This window comes from Wolffia australiana, chromosome 7 (genome assembly GCF_029677425.1).
Source record: "Wolffia australiana isolate 7733 chromosome 7, ASM2967742v1".
Lineage (NCBI taxonomy): Eukaryota > Viridiplantae > Streptophyta > Magnoliopsida > Alismatales > Araceae > Wolffia > Wolffia australiana.
In genome coordinates this window covers 6,126,287-6,153,452 of record NC_135841.1, presented here as the reverse complement: position 1 = coordinate 6,153,452, position 27,166 = coordinate 6,126,287, and the positions used below count along the sequence as shown (strand labels likewise).

Sequence of the window (27,166 nt, the reverse complement as noted above, 5' to 3'; positions counted from 1 at the left end):
GAGCTCTGCAGAGTGAGAGAGTCGTACGTAGAAACAGCTGTCAAATCTCTTAAATATTTATTAATAGCAATGTAAACAATCATGAACAAGCTTTGTGGAATTAAGTCTTTTATAAAAGAGTACTCTGCAACTTCCTCCAGAGAAAAATATAAAATCTTCTTCTATAAAAGAACTCTGCTCATTCATAGAGAGAGAGATATCAGGCATCTCCTGCTGGGATGCTGTTGGAGGGCTTCTTTTCATAGAGCCACATGTCCTTGAGCTCCCCCCTGACAGCACTGAGCACGACTATGACCCCTGATTATGTCATCACAAGTAGTGAGATACATGCTGATGATAAGAGAGAAGGATGGGCACTCAATGGAAGAAGAGGCTAACCCAGAGTGCATGGCACTAAGTAGAGCAAGGCTGGTTGGCCATGCCCGTCCATGAGAAACAACGCTAGGTATGTGATAAACAGCCCTGCAACCATAGAATATGACATTCCGAATCGGATGAAGGTTGTCATGATGATGATGCTCATGCAATGGATGATGTTTATGATGCAGGCAGCCCTGCACCATGGATCCAGATGTTGGATGGTTGATCATGATGATGTTGATGACTGTGTTAAGCTAATGCTGATATTTAATGATAATCCTGGTTTATCAAATCATGATGATGACTTAGAAAGATATGGAAGGTATTACGAAATCAGATGTATGCATATGATAACTACCTTTTTTATTTTACGGAAGCATATGATCATATGACGATGATGGAGTTTACGATACTCGGATGATGTTGATGATGCTAGTAAGGAAGATAACGATTATGTATTTCAAGATAGACTTCATGAAGGGGTGGATATTGATCATGATATATGGCGCATGATGAAAATAAAATCGATGATACTGCCGAGTCGGAAATGTACATAACATCGATGATGACGACAACTAGGTGATGTCAAAGGCATGTCAACTAGGAAATGTACATACCAAAGGTTGATGTCAAAGGCATGTCAACTTAAATAAATAACATCGATAATACATTTAAAAGATTGATGAAACTAGGTGATGTTGATGATGACGACAACGCAGTTTCATGGGAAATGTACATACAAAAGGCATTTTTCTTGCTACCCATATGCTTAATCAAGTAAAAATATTCTGAGATCATATTTCTGTCAATCACATATTAGGGCCTTGACGATGCCCTTAATTATGGCGTGGATAGTGATTATACTGGATGGTTTTTTATTGAAAATAAAATTAAATAAAACAACGCGATTGATAATACTGGATGGAAATACGGCATGATGGAAATAAAGTTGAATGCGGTTGAGGAAAACGGACACACCAAAGGCATAACCGACAGCCAACCAAAGGAAGTATCCGTTCAAGACGCCCTTCTTATTGGACCGGTCGTATCTGCAAAAAAATAAAATAAAATAAATCTATTCACCCATAATTATTCTTAAAAAACGGCAGAAAATTATCAGAAAAATGCCTGAAGCTGAAGGCGACGAGCAAGCCAGGGAATAGAATATCTCCAAAGCCAATCATATCATAACCGCCCCACGGATCGAAGAACCGGGGAATCTTCAGAAGCATGGGAATTGATTCTCCACCACTGTTGTCCCCGCGGGCCACCTAACATAAAAAGATTCTTCTTTTAAATTATATTCACAATTTTTGAAACCTTATTTTGAATTTTCAACGAGTAGAAGAAAACCAACCGCTATCATCACGCTTTCTTTGAAAATTAAGGGCGACAGGAAAACCCAGAAAATATCGTAGAAAAATGCGCAGCAGAGAAGCGCCGATGCGACCTATAACATCATGAAGAATCAAGTTGTTTGAATCACCTACTTGTTAATAATGATGAAAAAGGTCAACGAATGTACCTTGATATTTGGTATCCGAGCCATTTGCAAAACCGTGATCATCAAGCAGATACCCTGGAAATACCAGATGGGGTTTACTTTTTGCATGATTTAAAGGACGAAGAAGTCCAATAAATAATGATGGAATTTTTAAAAATCATGAACTTGTGAAATCTTTGGGCGGTAAAAGCTATCGAGAGATTTTATAGTTTTCACAAAATTAGGAAAACTAACAAGCATATCTTGGTCAGATGATATCTCTTTCAGTATCTTTGTTTTGCACAAGTAATGTTTTAAAGACGAAAAAGCAATATCGGTCCAAACGAGAAAAAACACAGTGTAACCGTGGAGAAAACAAGAAAACTTGCAAGGCTAGCAAGGTCAGAAGCCACCTCTATAAGTCTCTTTATTTTTTGTAATATTTTGGATTTTTAAACGACGAAGACTATACATAAATTGAAGAGAAGAAAAATCTACCCATATCAAGACTAAGAACTTCCAAGAAAACAGCAAAAAACATAATGATAGCTTGGTAAGATGGGAGAACTTTTAAAATCCCCAAAAAGAAGGAAAGTTGCATGCCTTGGGTTTTTACGAGAAAGAAACTTCAAAGAAAAAATAATGATAAAAAAACTTCAAAAATAATGATTTCCCCGAACACTTATTCTCCAGAATAAAAACATCCAAGAAATCAGGAAAACCCAAAATGATAGCTTGGAACGATGGGAAATCTATAAACATCCTCAAATTTGCACGCCTTGGGGTTTTACAAGGAGAAAGAAACTTAACAACTGATGATTTTCGAGGGTACTCATTTCCAGGAAATCAAGAAAACTCACAAGGACATCTTGGCCAATCCAAGCAAACGATGCGCGCTGATTGGCAGCCCATAATATTGCAAACGCAGCACATAATGGCAGAATAACGAGAGACAGAGCGAGAACCTCCCCCAACACGGGGAGATGGACCGTCTTTTGTCCACTTTTTTTGAACATTCTGAGTGAGGAAAATATATTACGTTGATGAAATAATAATTAGAAGATTGCAAAAAAAAGGAACGGGAAATTGATAACTTTCTAGTTAAACGTTCCTCTCATCTGCATACCTCGTAATTATTGTGACAAAGCAAACGTGCATCCCCTGAAATAGAAATTTATATTTCAGAAAAGATAAAAAAGGCAAACTATGAGAGTTAATCCCAAGTAACCAGATAATTATTTTTTTCAACAAAAAATTAACCAGATAATTATGGAAAATATTAGAAAAACAAAAATATGTTGAAATATAGTAGAATATAGGGTACCTCTGTGCCACCAATGCAGAATAACACAACGAGCACCCAAATAAACCAAGCTGACATAAAGAAATATAGGAGCAGAAGGAATATGGAGGCAACGACAATGAAGACGACTGCTCCCTTGGCATTTATTTCGAACACTTCCTTGTCTGAATCATCCTTATTTGCACTAGTGTCAGATGGTTCCTGCTTGATTTGTGAGAGCCAAGCAATGGCATTAATTTCGAAGAAACTACATCAAATAATAATAAAATAAACCGAAAATATAAATAAATTTCATCAGAGTTGAAGATGGTGCATGTTCTACCATTAATCTCAAATATTTCTTCAAAAACAAAAAATCATTAACCTTAAATAATTAGAATTTCACACGTCACATCACAGTATTTTTTGTACAAGGAATTTTTTCACTCGATTTTTCCTTTCTCCTGCCGATCATGCATATATTTTTTTAGCAGATTAAAAAATATGACGCCAAGAAAACGAAGTGGTCAAAGATTCCTGGGGTACCCAGAGCTCATTATCAGATGATTTAATGATGACCACATAGATGTGACCCTGGGTGTCATCATCTTGAGTTGGCCGACATAGGTCAGTACAACTAAGAAATGAGAAAATAGAATTTGGGATTACGTGTCAAAAAAGTAAACATGTCGTGTTTTTTCTCCTGGAGGGCCAAAAATCTCAAAAAATGAAGGCCCACAAATGAACAAACAGGATCTGGGCTTGTCAAATTTATAATCTCTTTATTTCTTTTCTTTATTTTTTTCTTTCTTTTTTAACCAAAATGACACAAATCAGCGTGGTTCCTTTCGTGAATGAGGATGAGACAGGGATGCCCCTGCGGGATGGACATCAATGAGAGGGCGATGACAAAAGAAATTGGCAGAGTGGACGTCGCTGAGAGGAATGATGACCAATGTGGTGAACATCATCTGCAGAGTTGCCGTTTCCCCATAACTTCCAGTAAGAGTCTAAATCATGCCTTCCAACAAGGAGGGCTACATGCTTAATAGGACATACGAGAAGGAAACGAAAGAGTAAAAAACCCTTAGCGGGTAACGACACAAGAGTGATCATATCACCTACTTTCTCTCTTCTCATCATTAAATTGCACTTATGTCATCTGCGGTAATTTGAGAATACCATATTGTGATTCAACGGTCAACCTCAGTCTGCCACATCTGGTGCATCTACTGCATCTATCGATGACAAATGCCCCACTTTGTTGTCAACAACGACATCGACAATTTCCTAATTGACTTAAAAGGGGAACTTTAACTGATGCATTTGAAAAAAAACATTGCTACTTATGGCCACATGGAATATCATAATTCTTGTCCACACTATCTGGGCTCTTTAATTGCTTTGGCCCTAAAAAAGAGGTCAACTTTACACGATCTTTTATTATCATTATTTAGGGATCCTTGACCACATATTAACTCGACAAGAAGAGTCAATCAAAGAAACATGATGCCACCCTCATTTATAACTCGATTGCCTGGTCTTATATATTGACTCAGAGTTATTGCTTGGCGCTGGAATATGGATCTGAGTTTCAGAATATATGCCAAGACATTGATCATTATACGCCTCTTGACCCAAATTTGGGGATCAAAGGTATGCATTGGAGCTTCGGGCCATCAAGTTCATAAATGGTCTTAATCCCGAGTAGGAGCCCTCACACAGTCAGCTCTTACAATGGGAGAAAGTCCCAACGCTCAAAGACGCAATGATCATTTTTTGCTCTGCGAGTCTTCTAAGCACTTTGTTAAAGAAACCTCTTAAGTTAAGGTTGGGGATAGTGCTACAGACACGACGAAAAGGGCTAAACCCCTCATCTCACTCCATCTGAAGGAGACCACAATTGTAGACCTTTTCAGAACAGTCATGTGAACCTCAATTGTAGACCTTTTCAGCACGATAGTTAGCACACCACAGAGCAGTCATGTGAACCTCTCCCAAGCAACATGACTATTAATGGCCTAAATGCAGTCCCTTCGCTTCCTACACCCCCTCACCTACATCACTACGAGATCCTGTGGTGGAACAGCTTCACGAAAATGTGGACAAACTGAAGCAACATCTTTAGACGCACCAGACGGGGGAATCTACTTCTCTTTACCAGACTGGCATATTTCTGCGCTCTACAAAGACTTCGATGTATTCTCAATCTCCATTCGGATGAATGAGACAGGTGCCACAGCCTGCATGACCCTGAACCCCCACCTCTTTACAACAAAGTGACTGTTGCCTCGAGCAGTTCTGTGATGGTTGCTTGTGTTGGCAGTGTGAAACTTTCACCATTCCCACCCCTTATCCATGTCGTCCATGCTCACACCTTACAGTCAATACAGTTTCTCTCCATCAGTTAATTAAAAACTCTTTTTCAAAAAAAAAAGTTAATAAAGAACAATGCTCAATACATAACCTCAAAAGGATGGTGCATTTTTATAATACTAAAGTACCGGGTAGGATGTTTGGACTTTCCAAAGCGGGAGGGCCCTCAACCGTCGACAAGATTCTCATCCTAATCATACTATGGACCTAGAGTTTGGAGATGGAACAGGACACACTGTGCAAGGTGGAGAAAGCATATGGAGCTATCTCTTCTGACAAGGGTATGAGGCGATCACCTGGTGGAAGATCCTGCCTCTCCCGGAGATTCCAGTTACAGGGTATGGAAATCTGAAGAGGCATTGATCCACCAGTGGATTCTGGGGACTAGGACCCAAGAGATGGCAGATAATTTCTTATATATGGAGTGATCCATGACACAACCAGACACATTCAGACAGATCAGCTTTTATAAAACAGAGGAGATAAGACAAGATTATACGTTCATTGTTTGTGAGTTCAGCAAATTACTTATTGCAAATTTCTTCATCCAGGGGTTGCTAGGACCACAATTCCAGAAGATGGTGGAAAATTTGGGCATAACCTGAAGTTCTAGAAGGTTTTGGAGATTCCTAATAGATAGGTACTTGGACTGAGGAAGCTCTAGAAAGATCTCTATGTCTATAAAGCTCTTTAAGCACCAAAGATTCTACAAGGTTCTTCCATCGCTTATTGTGATGGAGCGACAAATGAAGTAGAAGTTTAGATTTCTTTCTCTCAAGTTTTTTTTTTGAAAAGAATTCTCTCAAGTCACCTCTTGACCTCTTTTACTTTTTTCATCAGAAACCCTTGTACGACTTAGCAGGAGCAGGGCAGCGCTGGAAAGGAGCAGGACTTGCACATTCTTGATACTAGCCTGACCCTCATCAAATAGTTCTTGAACTAATAGTTCAATATCATTTTTATGAAATAATGAACAGTGGTAAGGCCTCATGTTGAGTAGTTGGGACCAGAGACCAAGTGAATTTGGTGCTCGACCTAGTGATTGTCCAACAGATATCAGTCCGATATCCGATATCGGACAACCGATATCCAATATCTGGAAAAAAAATCGGGATGGTGTCTGATATCGGATATCGGATATCGGTCGATATCCATACTTTAGGTCTAGATGGATATCGGAGACGGATATCGGAGGGGTAAGGACGAAACGTGCATCAGATATTGGATATCGGATTCCGATATCGACATTCAAAATTGATATTTATCATCGCATACGATGGTTTAAGTACATCATCGCAGTACACTTTCGATTTATTTTCCACCTCAACTAATATATACAGTTAAATCTTTTTTTTTTTCTTCCATATGAGATAACATGATTCGGAGTTTAACAGCAAACTCAAGTCCTGTATTTATGTATAATTTAACTAAATAGTAGCTATAATTTAAGCCCGTTATATATGTAATATATTTAATATCTTACTTCCTCGTCCAATAAATACAACTAAAAATTTCTATTTTCTTCCATATGGGATAAAAGAATTCGGTTTAGACTCCAAATCCTTTTATCCCATATGTAAGAAAAAAATGATTCAGCTTTATATATTAAAAGGGCCACCTCGTAAATCAAAGATCTCTCCGACTGCCCCATGCACACATTGATCCATGTAAACAGCTGCATAATGATGGATTAATTATATTTTAATATAACCTCTCTAAGTTGGATATCAAAATCCGATATCCGATATCGTCATCCTCATCTACAGACGAAGGCGGAAGATGACATCGAGACGGATACCGATATCGGATATCGTTACTGTAGCAACCAATATCCGATATCAATATCTGATATCCGGATAGGAAAAAATGGATACCGAAAATTTGATTTCGGTATCCAGTACAGCATCCGTCCCGACACCGTAATCCGATACCGATATCGGGACGGGTGAACCCAAGCTTGACTCAGCTTGGTGGAGGCCTAGTCTTGAGTGGATCAAACCCCAGCAGGAATCAGCGCACTAGTTCTTGTTCCCGTTTCTGGCGCAGAGACACCCACCCCCCAATACTCTATTCACCTTCTGGACCACTATCCCTGACTTCCATATACGTTCAAAAAGTATATGAAATCCCCTTTGCATTCCAGGGCTTTGTCGCAATATCAAATACATAGAAGATGTTTCTCTATGTCACATGGATAGCAGCTGTCAAGAAAAAGAACCTTTTTTGTCTCAACTCAAACTTTCGGGTAATCCTTCATCCGGCTGTTGCCTCTTACTCTCGGAAAAGTCTTTATTGTACACAAATAGTTACCAACAACATAAAGTAGTTCCAAGAATTCGTGTTAGAATCAATCAAATTTATTCGGCGTTCAAATTTTAAATTATAAAAAGAATTACATGGAAGAAGAGAACTTAACACAATTCCAAAGTTGAATGTGGGAAAAAAACAGTTCAATTGCAAAACCAATCAGTACAGAACAGCTAGTCACTTATTACAGCTGAAATAAAGTAGGCGAGAAAATGTAACGGTTAAAATATCAGAAAAAATGCTGTATCGAGAAAGAAATATAGTCAAGAGGAAAATCTGTTCTTCTGAATGGAATATGTTATGGGATGATAATACCTTACGCATTAGATGATTATAGCGTTCATCAGTCCTCTCACATGCAATAAACTCCCCCCAAATTGAAGCGCAGATAATGGTCAAAACAGCCATTAGCCAGAGGAAGATTGATGAATAGTCAACAACTGGGCGATTAGGGGAGTATAACCGCATTTCCACTGCCAGAAGAAAATCAATATTGTTAATTTTTAATTATTTTTTATCATTTCATGAATTTAGGCAGCACATGAAATTATCTAATGAAATATACCGAGAGGGTAAGGAGAAACGATCCGACCTCTGCCGTGACAAATCCCAATTTGCTTCAGCAATTCAAAACACTATATATTTTTGGAAAAAAATCAGAATATTTATAAGATAAAGTCTGTGAACGTCTCCCTCATCTACAACTTTCCTTGGATATGATGTCTTCTTTTGGTCAACAGTCCATTCCCAACTGCAATCTGATTGATGCTTCAGCCAGGATATTTTCTCATGGCAATCTAAAATGACAGGCCAAGTCTCATATCTGATTGATACCTACTTGATCCTCTTTGTTGGACATTGATCCACAATATTTCAGAAATGACGCATGAAATTGACCTGAACTCAGCCTCAGACACAATCATGTCACCACTCATTGTTTCTTATTTCTCCATGATGACAAGAACTTGCCAAAAAATTGATTATCCAGAGTTAGCTGCATTGGACTCCTATTTTTAATTTCTCTCTATTTTTTACTCATCTTATATCTTGAGATGGCCCCCTATATGTTGCACTCACCTTAATGTGTAGTCCATACTAGTCCCTGTATAGACTGGGGTAAATGTTGGACAGACAAGAATAATGAATGTGACATCTGTTCCTTCACACTGTATATATTTTGTACTCACCTTAAAATGTTGGCCATAATAGTCTCTGTATATACAGGGGTACATGTGGGGCAGAAAAGAATAATGAATGAGACTTCTTTTCCTCCTGTCGTATAGAGCTTCGCCACTCCAACTCTGACACTGAGGTTATTTATTAGATCCACTGCTTAACCTCCATAAGCTGCATCAGTATATGCTAAAAGGCTATCACTAGGCCCTTCCAGCCTAGTCTCTTTCTTTCATTCTCTGTTATTTATTTCAAAATTTTCTCTCTTTAAACCTGTCCCTATAGAAGGGGTTTACTTTGAACCGACTTACATAGTGGCTCTGTTCGCCAATTCTTCAATTGGAAGGTGGCAGGATCCTCCTGCCCTGTTCCATGTTTAAGCTTGTTTTGTATTCTGGTCAAAGTAAATAACTGTTGGAAGCAACCATTGTTTTTAAGTTTTCTTTTAATTTCTTTTTCTCTTTATGTTTCGGACCCACTTATGTCGTAATGGGTCCTATGAGTTCCGGCCCACGTGTAACCCTATAAATGGGGGAAAACGTTATTGGTTAAGTTTAAGTTGTCCTTTTCTTGTTCTTCTAAACCCTAGCCACCATAGTCCATCAGCTGAAGTTCAACTATAACATATAAGCTGGAGTTGAAAAAAAATCCACCCTGGAGATGACGAGCTTACATCACCCTATGTTTAATCATTTCCAAATGCGCTGGGTAATTGGTGACCACAGCCAAAGCACCGCGGAAGGTTTACCAGCATCGTCAGAAGGAGACATTGGTTTATCATGTGATCTTGTAATCATGTGGCCAACTCTTTACAGAGCGGTATGTGTTTGAGGATGAGGGGGTGATCTTCTGGGATGTTGTCGTCGATACGAGTTAAGCTGGAACCTAAAAGTGATTCGATCCTATAACCCCCAAGTGTATCTTTAACAATCTAATCCCATTTGGGGCATTTTGCTCAGTTAGCAATTCGAGATTTCCCTCAAAATAGTTGTAGCCCTCACTTAGGAAGTCAGTCAAGAATTGAAATTGAAATAGTGTTGGGTAACTCCATGTCTTGTCCATCCCACCAGCATCCCTCATCAACACGATGCCCATTCTGCCAACTAACAATCCACAGCCTTCCTGAGGTCATCGAAGCAGATATCTAACCACCGCCGACATCAGCTCTCAGGTCCCCCCCTTCTGCCTTGGGACGTCAGCCTTGACCACAGCTGCTCTGCTGCCATGACGTTCAAGCTTCTGCCTCCGCCAACAGTGTCTCCTAAGTGGAGAAGGATGTTGCAAACCCTAGGGTTTGTAACCTTCCATTCCTGAGTAAAGCCACCAGATCTGCCCGGCCTGCTGCCAACAGCCTGGACTGCCAGGTCAGGTTGGGTTGACCCAACCCATTTGGTCCACCTGGCCCACCAGTCTGCATTTCACCACCAACCCACCACAGATCCACTGTAGAAAGGCTGCACCCTGACAACATGCCCCCAGGGCACCTGCCAGACCCTGCAGACTCACTCGACTGGAGCTCATGGATCCCTCAGCCCCCCTTTGGGCAGCCAACACTCTGTAGCAGATTCTTTTTTAAAAAAACAAAGGGGAGAAGATCACCCGCACACTGTGACCAACCCTATTTTACTATTATATAAGCATTAAATTATGGCTCACCAAACTGGTCCTCTTCCCACCCTTTACTCCCTCTGAAACCAGTAAGAAAGAAGACCCTCTACACCATGGATGACAGTGTCCAATGAGGCAAGCCTTCCCTAAAACACAACTTCATTACGGTGCAACCACAGCACCCAAAGGACCACTAGAAGCCTGCCCATTCCAAGCATCCCCTGCAAGCGAACAAACACTCAAAGAACATATATGAGCAACTTTCCCCACCTTGTGTGCACATGGGGCACTCTACGGATGCGTCTGGGTGCATGCCCCTCCGAAGGACCGCACCATAACTCACTTCCTGAAAATTAACCATAAAAAAATATTCACTTTTAGTGGAACCTTCTGCATCCACAAGCTTCTGCAAACACTAGTGAGCGGTCCCTCCTCTGGTGTACTCGCTCTGAGCTTCTCGTACACTTCCTAAAATGAGAAAGATGAGCTGCTCCACACCCAGCCATCCCATGTCCCTTCTGTAGGCCTCAATAGTAATATCGCCTGCTACATGCTAATCAATTCCTCCACTCTCTTGTCCGATAGCGCCCCTCAAAAATTGGGTTCCATGTGCTGTCCCAACTGTCTTGAACCAATGCTTGAGGATTCCAGGTTGGGGAGAAGAGATGTGAGAACTCCTCACTCAATGAACCTCGGGCTGACCAGTCCTTCCAATATCGGAATTGTGCTCCATCCCCCAGTCTGAAGTCAAAAAACTTCTAGATTTGTGGGAAGATCTGTTTCATGCCCGGCCAGAAAGTGGATGCCCTCTACATGTGACTGTCCATCATTCCCCGTTCATCTCCATGCCATTTTGTCTGCCCATTTTGTCAACAATGATGTGTTCATCTCTTGTAAATGTAGTGCCCCCAGCGCCCCCCCCCCTCATCCACCAGCTGAGAAACCACCTCCCATGAGACCATATTCGATACCCTACCAACCCCATCCGTGGACCTTTCCAAAAGAAATGCCTCATTGAGACATCCAGACAACTCCCCGTCCCCTTGGACAGTTGAGAAGCCAAGAGGTAAAAGATCGGAATTGCAGAGAGCACCGATCACAGAAGTATCTAGTGGCCTGCTCTCCACAGGACGCAGCTTTACAATCTTCGCCATTATCGATTACTTGTGCCCCACCCTGTGCTCAAAAGTCTCCCTGCATTAGGGGCAGTCCCAGATATCTCATGGGCAATATACCGACGGGCGCTAGGGCCAGTCCCAGATATCTCAGGGGTTTGGTGGATATGCAACGACTTCTTTGCATTGGACATTTCCACTATTGGACTCCTCCATTCTCAAAGTTATTTTTGAAAATTGGAGTGCATTGCATCAACAGCCAAACCCAAGAAGACAGCCCCCGGAAATAGGAAATGCAAAGGATCAACAATAGTGTCACTATTGCAACATGCTCATGTATACATGGGAAAATTGTTGGAATCTCATGCAAAACCTCCACATATTGGACAGAATTGTCTCAAGATATGCTCATGTTTTCAAAGATGGATCATCAAGGAGATATAATTGGAAGGGACCAATTAATTTCCCAATGTGCATCATACACATCAAATACCTGTGATTGTTCCTCCTCAGCATACACGATCATTTGCAGTGGGAAACTGTCAGCTAGGTTACAACTTAAGAGTTTGACTGGCACCTCATACTCTTCAGCAGTGGTGTTCTTGGATAACTCAGGTAATTTGCTTGCTTTTCCATACATGGCATAACCACTAGTGTAGAAGTTTTTCTTAATGGATGACGAGCAATCACAGGCTAGGTGACTGGCACACAGTTTGATGTACCAGCCATTAGGCTGGAGACTATCCACTCGTATTTTGAGCTTTGCGTAAGTTGGCCCAATATCACTTTGTATATATCACTTGACCTAAATGAAATACAGCATGCATCTTTGTTTTCTTCTGCCTCTTTGACTTCTTATCCATCACCTTCGATTTTACATGGAAAGGTCTATCGTTACATGGTATCAGAACAAGGGAAGGATAAGATTGGTGTTCAAGGACAACCTGGCTTGAATGAGATGGGAGCCACTCTTCTGCTCTTTGATTGTAATTTGAAGGTGTTAAAAAAATAGAAGCATACTTTGATTTAGGTCAGGTGATATAACAAGGTGATATTGGGCTGAATTACAAATAGTCCAATAAGAGTGTATAACCGCTAGGATAACGGGTACTATATCAAATTGTGCGCCAGTAACCGAGCCCATGATTTCTCCTCATTCATTAATAGTTTCGTACAACTCAGATGCAGGAGCAACCAACATATGACACTAGCATAACATGCATTCATTACTTTAATTCCCCGTTCCAGAAATAGGCAAGTACAGACTACAAGTAGCAACATCATAACTGTTCCAGATACAACTGGAGCAGAACCAAAGCCATTTGACACGCCAGATTATGCATATGTTGCATCTGTGTTACCATGTGGTGGCCTAGAAGAGTGAACTTTCTTGAATCCATGAAGGAATCTACTACCTGCTCAGGGTTAGCCCAGAGAGATGCAAGAAGGGAAGGAAAGGAGGTGGCATCGATCATGATGGTTTCTTCTGCAAAACTGGCTTCATTAATGCAGCTGCACCAGCAAAAGAGCCACCATATTTTAACATTTTGGCGACTATCTTTCCTGTTCTATGTATGGACATTTTACTAAGTGCGACTTATCAATTGGCCAAACAAAAGAGGACTTATTACAAGCCTTCAAGCGAATATCATGTCAAGGTTTGTCAAATATTCCAATGTGATGTATGGGGACCAGCACTCTAGCATGACATGCATGGAATTCCATTGAGGCCTTATTCATGGCAAGAACATAGAGATAGAGGGAGACAGGTCGTAATATTGTCACCACAAACTCGGAGAAAGAGGTAAAATGCCGGAAAGATAGACAGCAGAGGGAGGGGATGCCTGGATGGACATCTGCCAAGGAATAGGCAGCAGGATGAGCTTTGCTGGGGAAGAGATATGGGAACCAAAACAACTTTGATATACTTCTTAATTGGCCTCCCAACAGAGGGCTACATCTACTTAAGGGAAAACTAGCCCAAAAAGGAAATGACCAAACTACACCTGGTGGGCAAAATGTCAGAATGCCCCCCTGATGCGCAAAGTGACTAAAATGGCCTTAGATACAACTAGCAGAAGCATTTATTATGTAAAAAAAGCTAAGGAAACATAAAGAGTAGCCAAAACATGATTACAAAAAATAGGGGTACCATCATGATCCAAAAATACATCACATTGCTCACCAGATTTCCCCGAATTCAGATAATCTGAAAATTTAATTCCAGCTGAATTTGGAATCATCACGGTTGGGATTGTAATATTGAGAGACGTGTCATTATCGGAGCAAACCATTTTATAAAGATCTGTTGAGAAGCAAATATTGTTAGAAAATTCGTATGAAGACTATTATGTCACCCCTATAAAAAGGAAACTAAAGACTCAACAGTTATAAAATTCCTTTCTCATTGATGATTACCTTCATTATCATTCATCACTAGCAAGCCCAACGCACCACCTGATTCCGCAAGTTCTGCTTTCACTGTGAAGGTACAGTCTCCTCTCCTTGCCAGGGCAATAGAGCCTGTCAACTGTAATGAAAAACTCGCTTACAAAGCTTCCCATAAAATTGCCATAAATGAAAAGAGAACATGAGAAACATAAACGTACAAAAATAAAATATAATAAAGATGGCAACCATGTTTGGTTTGACGTGATTGAAAGTGTGAGAATTAAGAAATCCAAAAGAACATTTGCAGCCATCAGGAAGATATGAATATTAAAGACCTAAACACGGCAGTTTATATAAGAATATTGCAAGTTTCTTTAGTGTTGCCCACATTTTGCGGTTATCCTAGGCCGCCATTTTACAGTTCACTAAGTATGCGATACAACCTCTGACCTCTCTCAAAGCTTTATTGGTCTTTTATAGTTAGGTAGGTTCTCTATCAATGGGATGTAGCCCCCCCCCACACTAAGTATACAATACAATAAGATGTACTTGAGCGGCTGAGTGAGCAAGTTGGGAGAAAAAGGGAGGAGGAAGGGAGTGGGTGGAGGGGCCAACTGGTAGGGGAAATGAAGGTGTACAGGTCCTGACACAGGTCCATCTACACATTTTCTCAATTTATTTTCAAAGTACAATTGCTCGACCGTATTCTTCCATTTTCTCAATCTATTTTCAAAATGCCACTGCTCAACTGTATCCCTCCATATTCTCAATTTAATTTCAAAGTACCGCTATTTGACTGTATTCTTCCATTTTCTCTATCTATTTCAGAAAACCATTGTTTGACTGTATTCTTCCATTTTCTCAATATCTCATTTTACCTATTGATGTAGCGCAAAAGCCCCTTTTTCCGAGGCCCATCCGCAACTTGTGGCCCAAGAAGGAGATCATTCTAGAAGCTGACAGGATCTGCAGAAAAGTACCAAGAGCCCCACAAAAATCCTCTGACAAATTCTTCTCTGACAGAATCATCCAACAGATTCTTCTTCTGCACAGTCTGCAGAATATCTCTGGTCCAGCTTGTCAGACCTGCAGATATTCTATTTTGTCTTATCGGGATCTTCTTGAGCTACACAAATATCTTCTGACAGATTCTACAGGCCCCAAAATCTGCAAAATATCTCTGCTCAGGCCAGTCAAACTGCTGATCCTCTATTTTAGCTTGTTAGAGTTGTTTTTCTCAATATTTTGAGTTTTCCTTTCATGGGTACTGTCATTATGGACGACCCTGCACTTGTTGTGGCCAATATAAGGCCCCCATGTACCCTTGAAGGATCATTATTGAAGCATATTGTTTTGTTGAAACTCTGGTTTCTCCCACTGATTGTTCTCTTTGCTAGAGAGTGCTTCAGTTCTGGTGGATTAAAGCACAACCCCTTGTGGACTCATGGGTTGGTGTTAGTGATAGACTATCCCTCATGGGCTAATGGGCTAATGCACAGAATGTTCGACACTTTTGCGCCATGGTACAGACACAGTTTGGTCGAGGCATCCAGCGTTTTCGTTCAGACAATGCCCGGGACTTCTTCAACGCTGACCTCGCTTCCTTCTTTGCCGACCGGGGCATCCTCCACGAGTCCTCTTGTGTGGCCACGCCCGAGCAGAATGGCATGGCTGAATGTCGCATCGGCTATGTTACCTCGACGGCGCGGACATTGCTGTTGGACTCCAAGGCGCCGGGGCGTTATTGGGGAGAGGCGGTTTTGACGAGTACTCACCTCGTTAACCGTATCCCCACCCCACTCCTGGAGTTCTCCAGCCCCTTGGACCGGATGACTGTGGCATTCCCGAATGCTTCTTTGCGGACGGGACTCTTGCCTCGTATCTTCGGCTGCACCACCTACGTCCATGATACTTCTCCCACACGCACGAAGTTTGATGCACGCGCACTCCGGTGTGTGTTTGTGGGTTATTCTTCCCTCCAAAAAGGGTACCGGTGCTATCATCCGCCTTCTCGGCGGTTCTTCATCTCGGCAAACGTCACCTTTGCCGAGCATGAACCCTATTTTGGGGACTACTCTACCTCATCACGCCTTCCGCTGGATGAGGCTCCCTCGGCCCCCCCCTTGGGGCCAAGTCCGATCGTGGAGTCCACCACTCCCACTCCACCCTCCTCACTTCCGGATCTTTCTCCCCTTGATTCCTCTTCCTCACTTCCTCCTGCGGGGTCCTTGGACGTGTCCTCTACCTCTTCTTCGTTACCTGCCCTTCCCCCTTCGGCAGTTCTCCCTCTCCCATTGGTCTCCATTCCTCCTTCCGGCCCCCCATCCTTGTCAACCCATGGTGCGTCACCCTCCTCCTCTCTCGGTGACCAACCCTCGTCACCCCCCCTCCCGGTCTCCCCTCGCCCTCCGGTGAGTCTCCTCCGACTCCCGGTGTGTCGTCTAGTGCTCCTCCCGGGGAGTCCCCCATTGCTTCCGCTCCTTCTCCTGTCGATGGTGACGATCAGTTGGGGTGGCCTATTGCTCTACGGAAAGGGGTCCGTCAGTGCACTAAGGCCCCCCTCTACCCTCTCTCTCATTACCTCTCCTTTGACCGGCTGAGTCCTCCCTACCGGTTGTTCCTCACCCGCATTGAGTCGGATCCCGTTCCTCGACGCTTAGCCGATGCTATCGCTTCTCCCCACTGGAAAGCGGCGATGGACGAGGAGATGCAGTCTCTCCTCAAGAACCACACGTGGGACGTCGTTCCACTACCTCCGGGCAAGAGGGTAGTGGACTGCAAGTGGATTCATGCCAAGAAGCATCATGCGGACGGTACTCTCGAACGCCTCAAGTCTCGGCTTGTGGCTCGGGGGTTCACTCAGTCCTATGGCGTGGACTACTTCGAGACGTTCTCTCCCGTGGCGAAGATGGAGACTGTCCGGCTTCTTCTGGCGCTTGCAGCGCACTTCCACTAGGCCATCCGCCAGTTCGACGTCAAAAACGCATTCTTGCACGGCGACTTGACGGAGGAGGTACATCAGCAACCCCCGGGCTACTCACTCGGCCCCCCCGGTCACGTGTGCCGACTGCGGAAGTCCCTCTATGGACTCAAGCAGTCCCCGCGCATGTGGTTTGGGAGGTTCTCCTCTGTTCTGAAGACCGAAGGGTACACTCAGAGCAATGGAGATGCCTCTCTCTTCTTCCGTCACCGCCCGACCGGTGTCTCCATTCTTGCCATGTACGTCGACGACATCCTTATCACGGGATCTGATGCTGCCGAAGCTGTCCGCCTCAGCACTGCCTTGGCTAAGGAGTTTGAGATCAAGGCCCTAGGCCTTCTTCACTACTTCCTTGGTCTTGAGGTAGCCTACTCCCCCCGTGGGATCTTCGTCTCGCAGCAGAAATACGCCGTCGACTTACTGGCACTGACAGGGATGACCGATTGTGCGCCGGTGAGCACTCCCATTGATCCCAACGTGAAGTTGGGCAAAGGGGAGGATTCGCTGCTGACGAATTCCCACCGGTATCAGCAGCTGGTGGGGAAGCTCCTCTACTTGACACACACTCGGCCCCAAATCGCCTTCACCGTCAACCTGCTCAGTCAGTTTATGCACTCCCCACGGGAGATTCACCATCAGGCCGCCCACCGGGTCCTTGCGTACCTGAAGGGCTGCCCTGGAAAGGGCCTGCTCTTCCCTCGCAGCACTGACCAGACAGTGAAAGTCTACACTGATGCTGACTTTGCCGGCTCCGTTGTGGATCATCGGTCTACCACGGGCTACTGCACGTTTGTTTTTGGCAGTCTCGTCAGTTGGAAAAGTAGCAAGCAGGACAAAGTCTCCCGCTCTAGCGCCGAAGCTGAGTACCGCGCATTCGCCGATGGGGCCTCTGAGGGCCAGTGGATCTACGGCATCCTTCACGATCTTCGCGTGGAGTATGCTGGCCCGATTCACTTCTTCTGCGACAACAAGTCGACAATCGCGTTGGCCAAGAACCCTGGACAACAGGGCCGCATTAAGCACATGGAGCGCAACCGCTACTTCTTCAAGGAGCGAGTTGACGAAGGGATCTTTGACCTGGACTTTGTTGCATCCGCCGACCAGGCAGCGAACGTCCTTACCAAGGGACTCTCCCGCCCTCTTCTTCAACGTGCCGTCTCCAAGCTCGGTATGGAAGATATCCATACTTCGCTTGCGGGGGGGTGTTAGTGATAGACTATCCCTCATGGGCTAATGGGCCCTATTCTATAAGCCCATTAGCCCTATTATCCTCTCTCCCTCTAAGGGTACATATACCCTTACATGTACTCTGTTCAAGTTATGTCATTATCTTCTTCTTCTCTTCCCCAACAGTTGGAGAAGCTAGTTCTGTGGATTCAGCACTGTGATGCTTCGAGTAAAGCAAGGCTTGTGGATTAAAGTCATGTTCCTACAATGTTTGTGTACTAAGGATGAGTCGCTTATTCCCAGTTTTCCATCAAGAATATTGTCCTCAAGAGAGACCTACATGAAGGACTCTATCATTGGGATCAGAACCAAAATGGAAACTACCCTAGAGACCAAATGTTCAAAATACCCCTGGTAGGGGTTGGGGATCATAACATTATTCCTGTATCAGCACCAGCTTGCCCTCGAGCGGGTCCTTAGTCCCACTCACCTTGAGGTAGCTATGTCAGTTGCCTATCTCACTAGTTCTAACCAGACGACAGATGGCAGCAAAGCAGGTACCTCCAACAAAGGGCTGAGTTTCCTTTGCTTCTGTAGGACCTACATAAGAATAAGAGAGACCCGTTAACAGGATGGGAAAGGCTCCATTCACTCAAGAGGAGCTTGAGGACCAAGACTGGAATGGTTGAACTGCAGGTTGAGCATAGTTCAGGTTATGGCTAGACCACAGGTTCACCTGTGACTTGGTCCCTGGTGGCCTGGAGCTTTGACTGTTGTTTGATGGCAGGCAGTCCACGATTGGGCCCCCTAAGGCAGGCCTATCGCAGAGTGGCTCTTTAGGTATTACCTTACGGGACAGTACCACATGGGCCTGGGCTAGTCGAGAATCTCATTCTGGAAAAAGGGGGCCGAAAACCCAGGGGGCACCCTACGACGGGCCTGCCTCAGTGGGCCCAACTGGAGATGACCCACAATCACACTGCATCCCAAGCCACATGCCACCAGGTCCATGTGGCAAGTGAACAAGTGATCAACCACAGTTCGAATCACGCTCATCTTGCAGTCCAGCCCATCCCAGCCTCAGTCCTACGAGGCCCTGGAACCCAGGGGGTCCTCTCAATGCAATGGAGGACTTTCCCATCTTTTTAATGTTATTGATACCATGGGTAGTTGAAGCATATATCCTGTCGGTTAATGCATGATATACAGTTTTTCTGGTCTGTGGCTAATCAAGCAAAAAAGTAATTAGAAGGCAGGTGACCCAAAAATGTGGTCTGAGGAGACACAAGTTGCTAAGGAAAGGGTAAAATCTTAATTTTTTCCTATTGATGCCTGTTCCAGAGTTATCTTTCAAGATACAGGGAAATGAACTAGATTTAAATAGAAATTTGAAGCCCAATATTAGAGAACTGATGTAGTTATGAAGAATAAAAGACCTTAGATGAAGAATTCGTGCAACCGCTTATAGGGTTTGCCAGAACAGCAGGCAATCTGAGAGATTCCTTCACATTTACAGGCAAAAGACCGCCAAACTTGGCACTTAATCCAAAAACAGTCTGACCTTCAACACCATCTACCCAGTTCATGACCTTGACCTGGAAAATAAACCAAACAGTTTCCAAAAATCAAATGAAAACCATGCAGTTATGAGTGGGACAGTCCCGAATCATGAATTCTTATCAGAAAATTATATTATTTTCACGAAATAAATAACTAAATGAATAATTTTCTGCATTAATGGGCATAACAAAAAATTGGACATTTAGAACAAAGTACTTTAAATAATGTTTTTTGTGAATGGGGAAGGCGTAGTTCAGCACGAATGAGAAAGGTCCTCTTTGAGAGAATGATGTACCTTATATAGAAAACATGCGAGGGACTTTATGAGAAAATAAAATATATTTTTCGGAAGGCACTAGTTTTCTCACATCTGTTTCACTAAAACCATAGGTAGTACCATTTTCCTAAAACGAATTCTACAAAGAACATGGTATAACTCTTCCAAAGTCATGCGTTGAACTGATTTTTTTGCAATTTACTATCGTCAATCAGTATCCAATTGCATCGTGAATAACAAATAGAAGATGCAATAATGCTTCAAGAGGCCTTCGAAGAGAGCCCTTGCACATGTTGTGAAGATTGGGAAGCAAAGAAGAGTTGCATTAATTCACAAACTATGTTCATGTGCAGTGTACCTGGAATCACATATCATTTCTGTCCGCGCCCAGCAGTATACAAAGGATAGAGTTCTAAACTTCGCCGGAAAGAAAATTATTCTGAATTTATCGTTTAAAGGCTTTGTACCAACAGGCAGGCAAATTTAAAAGATCAAAGAGAGAGAAGCCCTAATTTTCCACCACAACAAATAAAAACGATCAATTATCAAGAGAAAATCCCATCTACGTGTTTTCAGAAAACCAAGATCCAAACCCCTTACCAATCGGAACTTGTTATTACAGGAAGGAGAATCATGAACCAATCCATCATCGTGCGTCACGTCGTCCCCAGAAACCACCAACGGGAGGCCCTGGGAAACGATCAAGAAGAAAAATATACAAAAATTCGCGTAGGCTCGGCTTCCCAAGCACGCCATTTCAACCTCCGACTTCCCTTCCCGCTCGCCTCAATCCTCCTACCGATCTAATTGGTCACATACGCAATCAAAATCCTCATCCCTCTTTGAAGATCGTCGGAGAAGATCGATCGGACAGGCCGATCGCGCCTGAGCTTGATTCTCGCACTGTTCGACGGTCTGCTGCTTCTTAAATAGTTTCTGCTAACCGGATTCTATAAATAGAAACTCAGCCCGGGTGGTCTGATCGATTGGGGTTTCGATCTGATCGATCGGTCCACGATGCAATTGACGACACTCCCTGACGTGCTAATCTATATTATATGCCCTATAAGATAAAAATATATAGGGTTAATACTACGAAACAGCATGAACTTTCAAATTTGTCATCCACGCAGCATAAACTTTCAGACATGTTCAAAAAATAGCACGCACCAATAAGACGACGCCACTTGGCGTCTTCTTATTTTTTTTGTCAGCCATGGTCAACTGCTGACGTGGTAGCCAGGTGGCTTCCACCGTGGTAGCCAGGTGAACTCCACGGTGGCATCCACATCTCCCGCTGCTGCCGCCGCCGCCTGTCTCCGGCCGTCGCTGCCGCCGCGTCTCTCTCTCTCTCTCTCTCTCTCTCTCTCTCTCTCTCTCTCTCTCTCTCTCTCTCTCTCTCTCTCTCTCTCCATATATATATATATATATATATATTAACTATCTATCCATCTCTCTCTATCTCTCTCGGCAGCGGCCAGAGACAGGCGGCGGCCGGAGATGTGGATGCCACCGTGGAGTCCACCTGGCTACCACGGTGGAAGCCACCTGGCTACCACGTCAGTAGTTGACCATCGCTGACAAAAAAAAAGAAGACGCCAAGTGGCGTCTTCTTATTGGTGCGTGCTATTTTTTGAACATGTCTAAAAGTTTATGTTGCCTGGCTGACAAATTTGAAAGTTCATGCTGTTTTGTAGTATTAACCCAAACATATATATAGACTCACTCATGGAACCTTTTTGTCATCAATTTATATTATATGCCCTCCTCTACTTGACTCTCTTAAATAACCTAGGATGTGGTCGACTATCAAACCATAATCCCCAACTAGGTCGAAAAGTTCATTCTGGTTGACGAACATTGATCGCAACACACGATGAGGATCGGATCAGACCGATAATTAAAAGTGACAAGATCATGATTTGATCGCAGAGCCCTAGCTAGCATCTCCTAAATGGATTGTACATTCCCGTGTATTGTAAGTGCTTAATTATCCGAAGGTTTTGGTTTGCAAATATTCTTTATATTACAAGAACAATGTACATGAAATAAAAAAATAGGAGTGTGCAGCTTTATGTGTAGAAATGTCAGAGATGTTATTTTAGATATGTAGCTTACAAAATAAGTGCGAAAGTGATGAGCTCTATAATGTCGTGCAAACCTATTTTTGACCAAACTTGGTCTTTGATTTTTAATGCTTCTGAGAATTGCTTTAGTTGACATGTTAAAACTATGGCTACTTATCGTGCACAACCACTTTCTCAATGGAATTAATGCTTACATTTAATTTGTCTCCTTGTATCATTTTTTTGTATGTGGAGTACTGGAACATGGTTATTTGGAGATCCATAATTTAGTTTGTAAACATATGGTTTGGGTGCTAGCAAGGCAATTCAGAAGTACTTTGAGTATTTGATCACGTTGGTCACAAATTAATTTTATAAGGGCAAATACTACGAAAGAGCATGAACTTTCGTTTTTGTCAGCCGGGCAGCATGAACTTTCATGCTTGTCTAAAAAATAGCATGGGCCAATAAGAAGACGCCACTTGGCGTCTTCTTATTTTTTTTGTCAGCCATGGTCAACTGCTGACGTGGTAGCCAGGTGGCTTCCACCGTGGTAGCCAGGTGGACTCCACGGTGGCATCCACATCAGCAGCCGCCGCCGACGCCGCCCGTCTCTGGCCGCCGCTGATGCCGCCCATCTCCGTCGCCCGTCTCCGCCGTCGACGCTGCCTAGGGGAGGAGGGTGAGGCAAGGAGGGGGCCGGGCGGAGGGGGGGGGGGTGGTGGCAGCTAGGGAGGAGGACGGGACGAGCAAGGGCGGTCACAGGCAGAGGAGGGCTGGAGAGAGGGGACGGCGGGGCGGCGGGCGGCGGCGAAGGGATGGGGGGCGGGGAAGGGGGGAGCAGGCGGGGCAGCGGCGGGGGAGGGGGGAGGGGTTGGCGGAGCGGTGGGAAAAGGGGGGGCAAGCGGTGGCCCGACAGGAATGGGGAGGCGGCGGAGCGCGGGAAGGGAGTAGCGGCGCGATGGGGAAGAAGGGGCAGGCGGCGCGGCGGGAAAGGGGGGAGCGAGCGGGGGCGCAGCGGGAAAGGAGGGAGCTGTCTCGTCCTCCTCCCTGGCCGCCACCACCCCCCGCCTCCGCCGCCGACGCGGATGGGTATAGGCGGCGTCGGCGGCGACCGGAGACGGTCGGCGACGCCGGCGGAGACGGCGGCGTCGGCGGCGCCCGGCGGTGTCGGCGGGCGCCGAGACGGCGGCGGCGTCGGCTGCGGCGAGCGCGCGGCGACGGCTGAGACGGCGGCATCGCGGGCGAGACGGCGGCCGGGACGGAGACGGGCGGCGGCGTGGGCGGGCGAGCCTGGCGGCGGCGCGGCAGAGACGTGGATGCCACCGTGGAGTCCACCTGGTTGCCACGGTGGCTACCACGTCAGCATTTGACCATGGTTGGCAAAACAAAAAAAGAAGACGCCAAGTGGCGCCTTCTTATTGGCCCATGCTATTTTTTAGACAAGCATGAAAGTTCATGCTGCCCGGCTGACAAAAACAATAGTTGATGCTCTTTTGTAGTATTTTCCCTTTTTATAATCTGGTTTACACATTACTCTTTCTTGATAGTCTCTATTGTTTTTTTCTGGTTTTTATTAAAAAATAAAATCATATAAATAAAGGCGTGGGATCTTAATATTGTAAAACAATGAAGGATCGGTCTACATCTAAAATTAGCTTGAAGCTCCAACGAAAGTTGATGGTGAAATATTTATGATGGAGAATTTGAGTTGAAATTTTGAGCTCAAGACAACGTATACAATAGTTAAAATGATACAAAAAATGTTGAACAATGTGATAGGGTTTTTAATGTCTGTAATGATAAAGTTCTCTAGGATACCCTAAAAGAGTGAAGGAGAAACCAAGAAGATCGAGAAACAAAATAAATGCATTGATAGATCTTGATGTTGGCTTTTCTCCTTGCTTTTATACAGAACAGACTCTTCTTAAGAAGGCGCATATATATGTGGTGGACTTGAAACATACTAAATAATTAGAAAAATATGCATCAACATAAATGATTTAATCTAAAATATATATGTTCTGGAATTTTAGTCAATAACTCATAATTCCCTTTAGATACCTCATAACTATATATGAAGCTTTCGTATGAATGATGGTAGGAGATGGAATAAATCATTATTAATATTGTTATAGTTAGTTATTGTGTCCATTCGTAAATTTATTACTAGAGTTTATTTAGATAAATCATGACTTTTGTAATAATTAAAGGAGGTTTTACATTGGGAGATTTGTTCAATTAATCGATGACTTTTTTTAGGGGAGGATGAGAAGAATGATCTTAGGAAGGATTTAAACCAATTAATCAAACAAAACAGGGAGATTACATGTATTTTAGTCACATAAAAATATGAAAAAACTGCTGATAATGTATTTTGATATAAATCAGAACAACATATTGATAAGTTCAAATTTAGGGGTTTTATATTGTTGTTTTGATTCAGACTTAACCAACAATATTTATGAAAATTTTCCACTTAAATACTCTATAATTAACACAGGGCAAATAATAGGTCGATCCACGGAGAGGCAGAAATTTGATTTCAGAATTTTCGCAAGCTTAGAATGAAGGGAGTTTAAAAGTGAGATATATAATTTCTGAGATTTTTATGGATATTTAGTCAATTTATCTAAATTCTGATGATCCAAATTAAATCAGAATTACAAATAAAAACACTAAAAATATTTTAGACTAATTTTTTAAAATTTTAATTAACACTAGAAATAGGAAATAAATATTTTTTGAAAATTTTAATTTAATGAACACCAAAAATACTAGAAATATGAAAAACGATGGCTACATATTTTTTTGGAATGTTGTAGATGTTAAAAATACTGAATATTGATTATATTAATTTTAGGGATTTTTTTATTTTTTGGAAATTTTAAATATATAAAATAAGAAAAATACCTTTTCCGGCTATCGGCAACGGTAGCGGCAGCAAAGCGATGGCAGAGCGACGACGACGGCGGCAGTGGCAGTGGACCGGATGAGTCGGTGGTCCTTGTGTAACCCTTATAGGGCTGGCCTTTGTGGGTCACCCCACTAAGGTTCAGCCCAATTCGGCTTAGTCAAGACTTAGCCAAATGGGCTAAGCCCTAATGGGCTTGACCCAATATGGTTTGGGACTTAGTCAATTTGACTAAGTCCTCCACTCTCCACTTTTTTTGCCCTAAATGATGGAATTCAAAAACGAATTTTTTTTAAAAAATTTAAAGCAAGGGTGAAGGATGATCTATAGAGAGACTGGAATGGATTTTAGAGAGAGAAAAAAACAAATTTTAGAGAGAGAAAATGACTGAAATGAAGAGATAGAGAGAGAAAATGAAGAGAGAGTGTAGAAGAAGTTTGAGATAGAATTTGAAGTTGAAAATGAAGGATACTTTTGATGAAATTTTGAGAGGATGAACTAGGGATTTGAATGAAGATCTAGAGAGATAATGAAATGATCTAGAGAGAGAAAGTAGGGAAAATGTGTATTTAGAGTGAGAAAATGATAGATTTTAATGGTAAATGGATGGATGATGATGATGTCAAAATGGAAATCTAGGTTCCTAAAACCTCAATGCAAGCCTTGTGAGCCCTCAATGCTTCCTCTCAATTCTGGATCCTTATATTTTGCCAGGATCAGGCGTTTTTCAATGCAAACAAGAGACGAGATTGAATGAAACTTCAATAAACTTACATTAAGCAGGTTGAACAACCTTGATTCTGAAATATGCCTTGTCCTGATGGCCAGCTACTTGCGAGCATGTCCAGAATGAGGGGAAATGAGGGAGAAAATATTATTTATATATTGTAAGAATTACTAAAATACACCTTTGGGTATTTTCTATTTTCTTTTGTTGCCATTTTTGCCTTTTTTCTCCATGGGTTGAAAGTTTCCCCTTATAATCTTCAACTTCTTTCTTCAGAAGGCTTCTGAGAGCCCAATAGACAGGTCAGGTAGTGGCTCATCTTAGTCTGATTTCTCATTTGAGGGCCCAAAATACCCTTTTTCTCCTTTCAATCCCCCTTTTGAGAATCACTTAACTCTAAAAAATTCTCCAACTCTTGAAGAATTGTATCTTCTTATTCCTGTGAATTTCTGCACATGAAACTATAGAATACTCATCAGTACTAAAAATTCATGACTTCAAAGAAGTCAAGGAGTTTAATAACCATAATGTGCAAAGATTAGAATTTATAGGTTATGTGTAAATATTTAGTTGATTCAAATAATAATTTTATAAATTCTGAATTAATACCATAATCATTTAAAATGTATTTAAATATGCATTAAGCTATCATGTTATCATATATATATATATATATATATATATATATATATATATGTGTGTGTGTGTGTGTGTGTGTGTGTGTGTGTGTGTATTTTGATGCATTACTTATATTTTAAATCTAAAGAATAAAAAAATAGATGATAATGGAGTAATAAATGAAAAAACTAACCACATTTATTGTTAAAAAGCTTTTGGATCAAGACTGGATGTAAACTTCACCCTCATTTGTCTTTAGGCATTGAGGTTTGGATCAAATCGAATTGATAAATTTTTTAATAGATCAGATGAATATTCGATCAGAATAGATCAAATCTTAAGATCATACAATATATTTTTTCAAGTTTCAAAAAGATTTTTGATCAATTCAACTTGATCAATATGGTAGAAAATTATTCAAATTGTTTTAACAAAATTGAAAAGTCTGGCATGGAACGAAAAAAGTTGGCTATATTTTCTCGACAAAATAGAGATTGGCCATTTTTTTTGAATACTAAGGTATGAGGAAACTCATACTTTGACAAAAGTATAGATAATTATATATAGATGATATCATGTTGAAATATTTATAAAGACTTTGGTATATATTTTGAAGGGCAAATTATAAACCACCCATTATTATGAAAATTATACATAAATGTGTTGAAATATTTTGAAATACCAAGGTATGAATGCATGCGTTTGGAAGAGAGAATTAAAACTCACAATTATTATGAAATTATTACATAATTATATAGATGA

The 27,166-nt window shown here is 42.3% G+C and overlaps 1 protein-coding gene across 1 annotated transcript; it reads right to left on the bottom strand.

Annotated features, from left to right (window-relative positions):
- Positions 1–30: 30 nt before the first annotated feature.
- On the bottom strand, positions 31–21,012 carry LOC144705439 (signal peptide peptidase-like 2). Its single transcript, XM_078578107.1, has 14 exons — positions 20,680–21,012; positions 19,679–19,837; positions 14,123–14,234; positions 13,890–14,009; positions 8,124–8,281; positions 3,168–3,347; positions 2,970–3,004; positions 2,704–2,860; positions 1,886–1,939; positions 1,718–1,810; positions 1,489–1,631; positions 1,339–1,409; positions 379–462; positions 31–297 (listed from the first exon to the last, which is right to left on the bottom strand). The coding sequence occupies exons 1-14, from the start codon at positions 20,833–20,835 to the stop codon at positions 200–202; spliced, it is 1,620 nt and encodes a 539-aa protein (XP_078434233.1). The 5' UTR covers positions 20,836–21,012; the 3' UTR covers positions 31–199.
- Between the last annotated feature and the right edge of the window lie 6,154 nt (positions 21,013–27,166).

What these genes read in the sequence shown, in the direction of transcription:
- LOC144705439 (XM_078578107.1), bottom strand. Translation starts at nt 20,835, where the DNA reads ATGGCGTGCTTGGGAAGCCGAGCCTACGCGAATTTTTGTATATTTTTC. An exon ending in TTTGTCACAATAATTACGAG is followed by an intron (nt 2,861 to 2,969) that starts GTATGCAGATGA and finishes TTCCTCACTCAG; the next exon opens with AATGTTCAAAAAAAGTGGAC. An exon ending in AAGAAAGCGTGATGATAGCG is followed by an intron (nt 1,632 to 1,717) that starts GTTGGTTTTCTT and finishes TTTTTATGTTAG; the next exon opens with GTGGCCCGCGGGGACAACAG.